The 12,948-nt window shown below is 39.9% G+C and overlaps 1 protein-coding gene across 1 annotated transcript in view; it reads right to left on the bottom strand.

Annotated features, from left to right (window-relative positions):
* Positions 1-1,092: 1,092 nt before the first annotated feature.
* LOC307012126 (fibroblast growth factor receptor 1-A-like) overlaps positions 1,093-12,948 on the bottom strand; it is a 44,716-nt gene continuing 32,860 nt past the window's right edge. The window contains exons 5-7 of the mRNA XM_079638423.1: positions 4,923-5,089; positions 2,243-2,387; positions 1,093-1,230 (exon numbers count right to left, since the gene is read on the bottom strand). Coding sequence (XP_079494549.1) covers positions 1,127-1,230; positions 2,243-2,387; positions 4,923-5,089 — 416 coding nt within the window. The 3' untranslated portion in view covers positions 1,093-1,126. The remainder of the gene's footprint in view (positions 1,231-2,242; positions 2,388-4,922; positions 5,090-12,948) is intronic.

Below are 12,948 nucleotides of genomic sequence, written 5' to 3'. Positions count from 1 at the left end.
GGGTCTCGTAAGGGCAGGTGGAGGGATGGAGGGTCTCGTAAGGGTAGGTGGAGGGATGGAGGGTCTCGTAAGGGCAAGTGGAGGGATGGAGGGTCTCGTAAGGGCAAGTGGAGGGATGGAGGGTCTCGTAAGGGCAGGTGGAGTGATGGAGGATCTCGTAAGGGCAGGTGGAGTGATGGAGGATCTCGTAAGGGCAGGTGGAGTGATGGAGGATCTCGTAAGGGCCGGTGGAGGGATGGAGGGTCTCGTAAGGGCAGGTGGAGTGATGGAGGATCTCGTAAGGGCCGGTGGAGGGATGGAGGGTCTCGTAAGGGCAGGTGGAGGGATGGAGGGTCTCGTAAGGGCAGGTGGAGTGATGGAGGATCTCGTAAGGGCAGGTGGAGGGATGGAGGGTCCCGTAAGGGCAGGTGGAGGGATGGAGGGTCCCGTAAGGGCAGGTGGAGGGATGGAGGGTCCCGTAAGGGCAGGTGGAGTGATGGAGGGTCTCATAAGGGCCGGTGGAGGGATGGAGGGTCTCGTAAGGGCAGATGGAGGGATGAAGGGTCTCGTAAGGGCAGGTGGAGGGATGGAGGGTCTCGTAAAGGCAGGTGGAGGGATGAAGGGTCTCGTAAGGGCAGGTGGAGGGATGGAGGGTCTCATAAGGGCAGGTGGAGGGATGGAGGGTCTCGTAAGGGCAGGTGGAGGGATAAAGGGTCTCGTAAGGGCAGGTGACTCACTCACTCACTCACTGACTCATTCACTGACTGACTGACTATCTCACTCAATCATTCACTGCAGAATGTATATAAAAATAAGTTAAATGGGCTACATGTTTTTTTATTTTAATCAAAGAACAGACTTGTTTAATCTTAAGACAGACTTGTTCAATTTCCTTTTGACCTTCTTGACACATGCACAGGGCATTTTTGATTTTTTTTGTGAAAGTTTTCAACATATAAGTATATTTGTTCAACTTAAAAACAAAAACGAATAAAATAATCATACGCATTTCCATCTTTGTCAAAAGACCTTTCACTAAACAAAATTTCACTCCTTATCAACATAAATTAATCATAAGCTTGTATTGGTTTGGGGAAGGAGAAAAAAAGGAGTTAGGGGCAGAGGAAATTGTGAACCTTTATTTGAATCACAATACAAACAAATGAACAAAACCTACGATGAGGGGGGAAAACACAGGCAACAGGGCAGAAGACAGGCAAAGGACCGGCCCGGCTGGACTGGAGGATGATGCTGAAAAAAAGGCCAGGACAAGACATTAAAAACATGAGTGGCAGGATCTGTCACAAAAGTACAGTATAAACATTCACTGAAAATAATTGGTTTAACATTTCAAATTCTTGTTATGGGTTAAATTGGGTAGATGCTCTTTAATAATAGTAGGTTACAGTACCACTTTTTACAGTGTAGGATCCTCACTAAGAAACTCAAATAATTTCTGACTAAGATGGTTTGTTTTCACTTTCATGCAGCAAATAATCGGTGTTAAATAGGTTATCACTGACAATAACGTAAACATAATAGCTTGTGACTTCCATTAAAATCAAACTATAAAAAAAAATTATTGTGGTTTTAAAAGACTTTCTTACTATATACGGTGAATAACTGTAATAACCCTAACCTTACAGTTAATGTATTTTACAGTACAATACTGTTAAATTACAGGTTTTGGAAGTGAATAACAACGTCATTGTATAATTTACAGTGAAGAACCGTAAATTGACATTCCCAGAATTCCCTGCATGACACATTACATTTGATATATTTTCATTGAAATAAATGTTTCTTTTTTCTAATCAGTTATGTACATAAACTGAATGTAATAAATAAATTAATCATTTGTTTATTGTATTACTTTAGTATCATGTGTGTTTATGTTGTTTGTCTAAATTAATCTATATATTGGTTTTACCTTCTCAGCTTGTGGAAAAAAAGCTGCTTGTGATTATCTTTGATTCATCATGTGACTTTCTCATGAGCATCTTTTTTTGGTTGCTGTCAGTGTATTACAAATAATGTACAAAACAGATATTAGTACTTCAATAGGTTGGTGTAATGAAATGTGTGGGGTTTTTTTGCACATTATTTACGGTTAATTTCTGGCAACCACAGCTGCCGGTTTTTTTTTTTTTACCACAAATTTAACCGATTTTTTTTTTACAGTGTACAAAGTGTTCAACCAGTGTGAATTGCTGCTGTTAGACAAGAAGAAGAAATCATCAACCAAAAAGAGCACCGTAGATACCTTCATAAACCGTCAACCATGCAGACTGACGGGACTGGTCGGCAGAGTTCTCAGCAAAGCAGGTGTACTCTCCAGCATCCTCTAAAGACACATTATTGATATGCAGTACCTCCATCTCATGATCCGTAGTGTTGATGCTTGCCTTCTATAGAGAAAAGAAGCCGGAGACGTCCGGGAAAACCCACCAGAGGACAGAGAGAGTACAAAAAATTGGCAGACACTTTTATTGGCAACAGAAAAGGTAAGGAACTTTGGACAACTCTGATTTCTGATATTTGTAACATCCCAGGATACAACTTAAGCACTATCAACTGTATCTGTGGAAGCATCGATTACTACAGAGACAAAAAAATGTGTTTAATGTGTTTATGTTTGCTCCATAGACTTCCATTGTGTCATGACACTCACTCTCAGTTTCATTATCATGGACTTTTATTTTGTTTTCACGTCATTCGTTTGTCTCCTTGGTTACCATGATTATGAGTTCTTTGTTTCACCTGTGAACTTTTGTGTTTGCTTTATAAGTTGTACCCTCACTCTTTGTCCGGTCACCGTCTATGTTAGAGGTTGTTTTGTTTGCCTGCCTGTTTGGATTGCCTTCGAAGTGGATTATTAAATAATTTTGATACATCATCATGATCATAATGTTCTTCCTTCAACCTTGTGTGTCACATTTTCACTGTTTGACAAGTTTTTTATTTTTTATTTAACAGTTTTAAAGTTACAGGGACAGTGCACATTAACCCTCAGACGGTCTTCGGTCATTTATGACCGGAAAATTTTCTGTTTTGAATTTCTAAAAATCACAGCTTCATCGGAATGTTATGAAACTTGGTGACTTTTATGGCATTAGGTATGTGAATACAAAAAAAAATTGAGGTCATGATCCGAGCATGTTAAGTGGTCGTGAAAAAAATAGTCACACTTGTGGTCTTCGGTCAAAAATGACCGACCCATAGGAAATGAATGGGAAATTTACAAAAATTCAAAAATTCTCCGCATTTTTGTGTGTACAATCCACAAATCGGACACAATCCTAAAAAAAAGTACACCGCAGGAAAGGGGGGAAACTCTACAACATCAAGAGTGCAAAACAGACACACCCACCCACACACACACACATACAAACACACTTTTAGACACATACACACCAATAAATTCAGATTACAAAAAATATGTTTTGAATTTTTAAAAATCACAGCTTCATCGGAATGTTACGAAACTTGGTGACGTTTATGGCATCATGTATGTGAACACACAAAAAAATTGAGGTCATGATCCGAGCATGTTAAGTGGTCATAAAAAAAATAGTTACACTTGTGGTCTTTGGTCAAAAATGACCCCCATAGGAAATGAATGGGAAATTGACAAAAACACAAAAATTCACCAACATTTTTTTTTTTACATTTTTTTTAAGTACACAGCATTAAAGGGGTGACACTCTAAAACATCTAGAGAGAAAAAAAAAATTAAAAAAATTTTAAAAAAAAATTTAAAAAAAAAATTTCATATTTTTTTTATTTTTTTTTATATATATTAAAAAAATATATATTTATATTTATATCAAACATCATTATATCACTAAGCCATGATGACATATTAGGTGGATTGTGTGATTTCCACTCTAGGATAATTTTTCTAGGCTTTCTAACACAATGTTTAGGTTTGACTAATCATAATGCAAAAACTAACACTTTAAATCACTATTTCTAAAAAAAATATATATAAAACTTGATAAGAAATAGTTTTTGAGATTGTTTAAATATATATTCAAATCCACAAAAAAAAAAAAAAAAGTAAATGTGTCCATTAAACAGCTGGGGAAGTCACATGCCTCTCCATAGAGTGCTGTTTATGCCATCTAGTGGTTACAACATGGTTCTACGCTTTCTCTCCATACTCTCACCAGATGGCGCTAATCTGCTTCAACCATTTTTTTTTTGAAGGCCTAGACTCTATATTAAACTAAAATACTGCATTAAAAAAAAATAAAAAAAAAAATAATAAATTAAAAAAATGTGTATTATTTTCAATGGCAAAAATAGACCATAAATATTGCATAAATATTAATAAATTCAATCAAATTCTCTCAAAATACAAAATTAAAAAGAAAAAATATTATAGAACAAAAATAAATTGCATTGGTTTTACTGGGATGGAGGAAATTGAATTTTTAGGTGTCCGGTCACTTCTGACCGGGAAGGCCCAGGAGGTGACTCCGAAACGAAGACCGTCTGTAAAATGTATGTAAATGTAAATGTGCCAGTTTAGCCTACTTGACTAATTTTCAACTGTAGTCCCTGGGCAGGTGTGATGTCAGGTAAAATACATTAAAACATTCAACAATACTTAACATACATTAAAACACATTTCATCAAAAAACACAGAAAACAAGTACACAAAAAAACATAAGACAGGGCAAGGCACGTTTCAGGTGATTTGAGTAGCTATAAAGTATGGGCACACACTTGATTGTCTTTTAGCCATGTTCACTTCATTTCAGTTTAAGTTTTACACACTGTAGGACGATTACATTTTGTAAACTCTGAGGTGTTATTATAATATACAAAAAACATAATTTTTTGTAGCAAAATAATGAGAATTTTCACTGTAATAGTCAACCTTGAAACACACTGCAATTTGTCTGAGGTCGATCTTAGACTAGTAAATAAGGTTTTACCTTCAAAATCCGAACTCTGGTGCTGTTCACCCCGTAGTGCTTCAGCCAATGTATATGAATCGGAAGATAGTTGTAGACTTTACACTCAAACTCCACGTCACTTCCCACCACTGCGGTGCGGTTAGCAGGAAACCCGGCCTGAAGGATCTGCCTGTGCGGTGAACGCTCTGTCACACACACACACACACACACACACACACACACACACACACACACACACACACACACACACACACACACACACACACACACACACACACACACACACACACACACACACACACACACACACACACACACACACACACAATTATTTTTATAACTATACAAACTATATTCTCTCTCCTTACACTAAACCTACCCATCACAGAAAACTTTCAGCATTTTTTTTTACTTTTTCAAAAAACAACTTAGTATGATTTATAAAAATGTGGGCCAAAAAATGTCCCCATAAGGACCATAGACCGTATATAAGATGGACACAGCGACCCCATGGGTTTCAACGGAGAAAAGTGAAGCCCATTAGAAGCACTCACTTCCTGATCGCCAGGCGAACTGCGCAGGCTCAAACTGAGCTTGACGACGTGATGTGACGTGAGCCTGTCTGACAGCTGTCAGTCTTCTAGTAGCTGTGCCGAGAGAAATCTGAATCATTCCCTTCCGAATCTCGCAGAGACGGAGAGCGTGAGCATTAGCTGTCCATGAGCAGCAGGAGCAACTTTATCTCTCTCTATGGGCTTCTCCCTTGACTTTATGTCTCCACGTCCCCCGATTGCTTGCGAGCTTCTCCGCCGGTCTATACGGTAACTTCTCGACTGTGCGACAGAGAGTCGAGCGGTTATGACGCAATCGTTAGCCTATTTTTACCAAAACGGCTTCTACGGGGCCATAACGTATATACAAGGTAATGGAGCCTTTTATACATTGTCGTGTTTCTTTAGAAATAAATAATGGACAAATGGAGTCTTTAAACGCCTCAGATGTAAAGTTATTCACTGTCAAAGTGACGCCAAAATGAATGGGAGTCAATGGAAGGCTAACAGCAGGTGATGCTCGGCTAATCAATGGTGGCGCCCGGGGAAGCTTCAGTTTCCGGTGGATGGATTACCCCCTTAATAAGGACAAGGATTGAATGGCAGTTGACAATCCAACTATTATTAGTATTACCGCCACCAACTGGACTGGAGTGTGTAGCATCAACGAGAATGAAAAACAAAAGCAATCAATAATATTATTTTAATAATATATAAAATGTATTTTGCGATATGTAATTTAAATTCTACTTTTCAATCCTGTTATTTTGAGATAACTAAGACTTTCTCTCTGTATTCTTAGCTGTCCTGTGGAACTTAATAGATTTGAAATTGAGATTGTGAAATTGATTCAACCTATAGCTTTCAATTTCTTAAACAACTCATTTTTGATAAATACTACACAATGAAGAAGTACATGCTCAACAGTTTCACTGTCTGCAGGATATACAAAATCCAGTTTGATGTTGTATTGTGTACAACGAATGATTTAAACCAGAATGTCCTATTCAGAGTCAAAATATATATTCTTTCCTACTATTGAAGCATATTCTCTCTTTACCATATTGTGGTTTCTGCCCTTTATTTTTCTGTCCCATATTTCTTGCAACTTATTATATGTTCTTAAATTCTTATTTCTGCTTTACTCAGTGGAATTTGTACTTCAATGCTCATGTTGTGTATAGCCTCATCATTTCATTACCTTGTACTCCCACATGTGCAGGTACCCATATCAAACTCAGGACTATCCCCATTTTCTGAATTCTATAAGTATCTCATATATGAATTATTGTCTTGTTGTTAACAGCCCAAAAATGATATAAAGTAGCGCTTTCAATCGATAAAAAAAAACAATTAATCACATATTTTTCTGTAATTAATTGTGATTAATCACACATAATATTACAATTTTAATTATATTTTTTATTGTATATTGTTCAAATTTTTACCTGCTCTGCCAAAATATATAGATTAATCCTTATTAAAGCTACAATAGTTATTCAGTCAAAAGCAGTGAATGATTACTCTTTGTCTTTTGTTCTTTGGTTAACATTAATGACAGACAGCGTGAGGTTTATTAGGCTGATGTCACTTTAAGACCTGAGGCACATGACACACATTCAATGTTCTTATAACTTTTACAGTCATTTAAGGGTTTTTACCTTGAGACTGTGCTTAATAGTACACGCCAATAACGGGCATTTCAACATCATTTTGTGTGCTTCTGTCCGTCCAATGCCCTTTCATATTAATCCAATTATTAATTCCTGCTAGACATTTCATTCCTGTTAGACATCTTAATATATTATTACTTGTTTTGCACTTATCTAACAATTTCTGTATATGCGTCTTGAAAGTCAGCCTGGAATCCATCCATATCTAGATATCTTATAACTTTAACTTGTTCAAGTACCTGACTATATGCTTTCACTTTTATTTTGGGTATATGATTTCCCTTTACAAAACAGACTAGTTGAGTTTTAGCAACTGATAGTTGGCCCATTTTTCCACTTCATTAACCGCTGTTTGTATGACTTGTGTTACACGTTATACATCACGAAATACTTATGATGTACAATATTATGATATACATCATTATACAGTCCATTGTAATTGTAGGAACTTCACTGGCTTGGTTCATATCTTATCTCTCTGGTCGTACTCAATTTGTTCAATTAGCTCATCTAAACCATCACATATTATTACCACAGGCATGCCACAGGGATCAGTTCTGGGCCCTTTATTATTTATCATTTATTTACTGCCACTTGGAACCATTTTTAGGAAATATGGTATCCATTTACACTGTTACACTGACGACACTCAGCTCTATTTATCTTCAAAACCTACTTCTTTTTTAACTGTTTGTCTGAAATTAAAGCTTGGTTTTGAAGTAAATTTCTTAGGCTTAACAGTAGTAAAACAGAAATACTTCTTGTAGGAACAAAAACTAATCTATCAAAGACCAGTGGGTTCTCCATGTGCATTGATGATTCTACAATTGCTCCATCAATGGAGGTTAATCCTGTGCTTTCCATTCTGTGACAGTTGAGCTAGAAAAATCAAGATGGCGTCTGAAAGTTGTGGCTGGTCAGTTTGTGTGTAAATGTAAATCATTTTTGACCAATGGTTTCCACTTATGATGTAAATTCTAGCGAGAAATCACTGTTGTAGTCATTAAATATTCACTTAGTTTTCACTGAAGCTCGCTATTTTTTGCTGTAGATCATTAAACTGTTACGCTGCCTCGAAGTCTTTCGCAAGGAACCTTCGTGTGGAAACGTTGTCTGCAAAGCCATTGCCTGATAGGACAGCGAGGCAAAAAGCTGCATACGTTTTCGGATGTAGCCAGTGGGTGCTTCTCAATATCCCTCCTTGTCTCCTCGCTCCTCCGTCCTCCATCCTATGACCCGGAAACCGATCGAGCTCAGCCATCTTGAAGTACATCTCGATTCTCTAATTGCACCGCGAGGAGGCAAGGATCGAGGAGCCGATAAAAAACTTCCACAAAGGATACACCCGAGCTTCCTGAGGAGTCATAAGCGAGGATACACGGGTGTATCCTTTGCGGAAGTTTTTTATCGACTAAACGTGACGCACATATCAATTCTCCTTCCTCTTCACATCGGTCACAATCATTTTAATTTATACTTTACGTTTGCAGTTTATATAAACCACACATCACACATATTTCAACAGGGTATCTTGCTTTATTATTATTTGTTATGAATTATTTAAATAACCAAACTTTAACAAAGTAAGGGCAGATCCCTTGAGCGCTGTTGATGACTCTTTGAAGTGATGCTCGAGTGATCAAGTATTCTAATGTAGAAAAAAGCTTTCATTTGATTTCTATGTCCTCCTTTTCTTTCCTTGCAGCCTTCCCTCGCGTCCTCCAGGGGGTGGAGCTGAGACACGAGGAAAGGAAACGAGGATGCACAAATAAGAATTGAGAAGCACCCAGAGAGTGCTGATGAGTGATAAGGAGGGTGACTGCTTGCAGGTGATTGACTTGTGTGTGCAGGTGGTGAGCATGAAGGATCCTGGGAAGTGTAGTGCTGAGAGTGACTGAGCTGGTGACTGTGCCAATGAACATATGGCAGCATCTAATGTTTCTTTTACGAAAGCCACTCTGGTGACGTGAAATAATCCCTATTCTTTCTAACATGTAGTTCAATCTGCTCATAATCATACATTCCATTGACTTACAGAAATTTGACGTTAACCCTATAGGTCTATAATTTGTAGCATTATGCTTGTGTCACAATTCTGTTCTGTCTTGTCTGCACCTGTTCTTGTTAGTCTCCGATTAGTGAACCTTCATGCACTTGTGTATAGTTATTAGTTCCCTCGTTTACCCTGTGTATATAATCTCCCCGTTCAGTTCAGTCCCTTGTTGGATATTGTTTGTGTGTGCATGTCTTGTGGACACGCTGTTACATTCTATTAAACGCGCTTGTTTCATTAAAACTTATCTCCGTTAGAAATTACCTTCATCTGTCTGTTTCATCTGCCAAGCCGTGACAGAATAACCGACCCTCAATAATGAGCAAATTGAATGTGATGGACTGACCCACGCTGCTGCAACTACTCCTCCGCCCAGAGAGCAGGCCGTATCTGCGGTACCTGGCCTGGATGCTCCGGAACGACGGCCTCTCTTCTCCAGCCAGCGAGCCTGAGGGGCCCACCGAGGTTATGCTGAGGATCTTCAGAGCCCCGGAGTTGACGCAAGCGAGGAGGTCCATCGCAGAGTCAGGAGCGCACTGTAACCTGATCGACCTGTGATCCAATTCCCGCCCAAGTCCCCACCTTCACATCATCATCATCTTCTTCTTCACCGGTCCTGTCCAAAAATCTTCTGCCCGTATCCCTGCCTGTCCTTACCCCGTCTCCATCGCTGGTCACGGCCAGCCCCCTGGATCCGTCTGCACCACTGGTGTTATCAAGCTCCTCGGCTCATCCTCCGCGCCTCGGGCTTCCCTGCCAGCAGCTCGGCTAGAGGCCGAGTCCCGGCTGCACCTCGAGCCTCCAGGCCCACACCTCCATCTCGACCTGTCAGCCCGTCACCTTCACCTCGACCCACCAGTCCTTCATCAGCTCCGCGGTCCTTCTACCCAGAGTGCCGCTGGGCTCGATCGCCACTCCAGGTAGGCCTTCGGTGGTCGACGTCCAGCTATAGCCACGGACTACCAGGATTCGGGCTGCACCCTCACCCTGCACCCCTTGGGCATCACTGGACTCCTCACTTCCTCCGACCTCCCCATCGGCCTTCCTCACCACACCGTCACCCCGGTCATCCATCCCCACGTCACCACCTCAGTCCTGCTGGTCAGCGCCTCAGCTCCCATCTTCCGGGTCTACAGTGTCGCCATGATCCGTCAGCCGCTCGGTTCCACCGGTTCCGCCACCTCTCACCAGGGTTCCGCCTCCGCCGATTGGCCCCAGTGTTCCGACCGCCTCTCTGTCTGGACTTCACCCTGGCTCCTCCCCCCGTCTGCGCCACCATGGTGGCCGACGCCCCCAGTGTCCAGTCCGTCCCCAGCTCCACGCCCTCCGCCTTTTTCTGTATTTTTGAACTTTTTCTTGAACTCACGTGGTTCAACGTGACCATAATCCTGCCCTTCTGCATGACGCGGTCCTGTGTACACTTCCTCATTCTGACCTCTGTGATAACAAAGCTAAAGGCGCATCTCTTCACCTGAAACAAGATGCTAATAAATGCACAATTTCGAGTATATGTGGTATGTGTGTGATTTTCGTGCGATTTTGGGTATTTTCCAACCCGATCTCACGGCAATTCGTACGAATTTTGCGACGTGGCTAATTCGTACCAATTCATACGACCTCACTCGTACGAATTTGTACGTTTTTTGCTAAATCGTACATATTTTACGATTTGCCAAAATCGTATGAATTCATACGAATGACCTACCCCTGACCCCGCCCCTAAACCCAACCGTCACGTGGGTTTAGACAAATCGTACAAATTCGTACGAGTGAGGTCGTACAAATTCGTACGAATTAGCCACCTTTTAATCACTCGTACAAATTCGTACGAATTGGTCGTGAGATAGCGTTGGTATTTTCATATGAATAAAGAATGTTTACAGTAGTGCTAAGCAAGGTGTAGCCATTAGCTACATATAAAATGCTAAATATAACATAGGCCTACATTTTTTTTAATGATGTTTTATAAACAAAGTTCGGGAGGAGCACGTTCAAATAATTGATCCAATTATCACATCATTCCAACCAGCTGTCAACAATCAGTAATCAACATTTATATCCTATATAAATTTAGGACCTATCCATTATAGACCTATATAAATACTCATTCGACTCACCAACGTTCCTTGACAGTTTTTCAGCATCCCTCCACCACCCCGTCTCCTCACACTCGCCTGGTTACTTCCTAAACCAGCAATACGGGGGGAGTACTCTGGGTTCGAATACCGAGCCCGGAGCCCTCTCCTCGGACAGCACGCCAAATATGCATACCATTTATTCCATCTGACTTATTTGTAAGTGTGTGAACTCGTGAATTACTTAAAGGGTTAGTTCACCCAAAAATGAAAATAATGTCATTAATGACTCACCCTCATGTAATACACGTCATCAGCGTCTTACGCCATCAGCGTAACTGTGAAGGATTGACAACAGACCCGGGAGAGAATACAATGCGTAATAAAGTCTTATTTTGTGTTATTTTTGGACCAAAAAGTATTTTCGATGCTTCAAAAACTTCTAACTAACCCACTGATGTCACATGGACTACTTTGACGATGTTTATATTACCTTTATGGACATGGACAGTATATTGTATATACAGCTTCAATGGAGGGACAGAAATCTCTCGGACTAAATCTAAAATATCTTAAACTGTGTCCCGAAGATGAACGGAGGTCTTACGGGCTTAGCACGACATGAGGGTGAGTCATTAATGACATTATTTTCATTTTTGGGTGAACTAACCCTTTAAAACCATTTTAAACCGTGACCGGAATATGGTGGTTTAAAGTGAGCTTTAAGTAAAAGTGTAATATTAATCTTTTAAATTGCGGTCCTAGAACTAGGGTCCTGAAACTGCAGCCTTCTGTGCCTGGTGTCAATAAAAGCTTTTATTGGACTAAAAAATAAGTTTTAAGTTCTGAAACTTATAGTATTCTTATAGTGTGTTGACCTCTTATATGTCAAAAGCTCAAGGAAAATTAGATTTCTCAGTTCATCACCCCTTTAAACCCGCTTGTTTAATTAAAACTTATCTCCGTTGGAAATGACCTTCATCTGCCAAGCCGTGACAGCTTGTTCTTGCATGGCTTTAAGACAGGGATCATAACCCTGTGTTTCCGCGAAAGGAGGAAGTCTCCCCGTGCTCCACAATTTATTAAAAAGACATAATATAACATCCAAAGACATTTTTAATCATCGTTTACTCATCCTTTCCTGGAGATGTTTGCTTAACTCCCCCAAAAGCTCTTTTTAATTCATGTAATGAAAATTGGACATCAAGATGGTCATTAGAAGGCCTTTTCTCCATCTTAATATTTGGATGTTCCTTTCTACTTTGTTCTCTATTTATTTTCACTTCTTCTGATATGTTATTGATACTGTGTACTTAAATAAAAACCTCTGCTAATATTTCTGCCTTTTCAACTTTGATCACAGCTATTTTTTATGTGTTCCCCATAGTCATGTATTTAAGCCCTTTTGTTTGCCATGTTACTTGGTCGTGCATTGAAGCAAGTTGCTGTTCCATGTTTCTGTGCGCTGGGTCTGTTTATAGTCTAGTCAAGGTTTCGTTCATGTTTATATATATATATATATATATATATATATAGTTTCTTTCATGTTTTTTAATCTTCGCTGTAAATTAACTGCACTTGGGTTCGCTACGCTATATCGTCTTCGGTTTAGCCTTTTCCCCTCCTAAAGAAATGGGATGACAATTGGGACATTTAACAGATGTCCAAGACACTAATCTCACAGAGCCTGCT

This window comes from Phoxinus phoxinus (genome assembly GCF_949152265.1).
Source record: "Phoxinus phoxinus genome assembly, chromosome: 15".
NCBI lineage: Eukaryota > Metazoa > Chordata > Actinopteri > Cypriniformes > Leuciscidae > Phoxinus > Phoxinus phoxinus.
The sequence above is the reverse complement of the archived record's forward strand: the minus strand, read 5'-3'. Positions and strand labels throughout refer to the sequence as shown.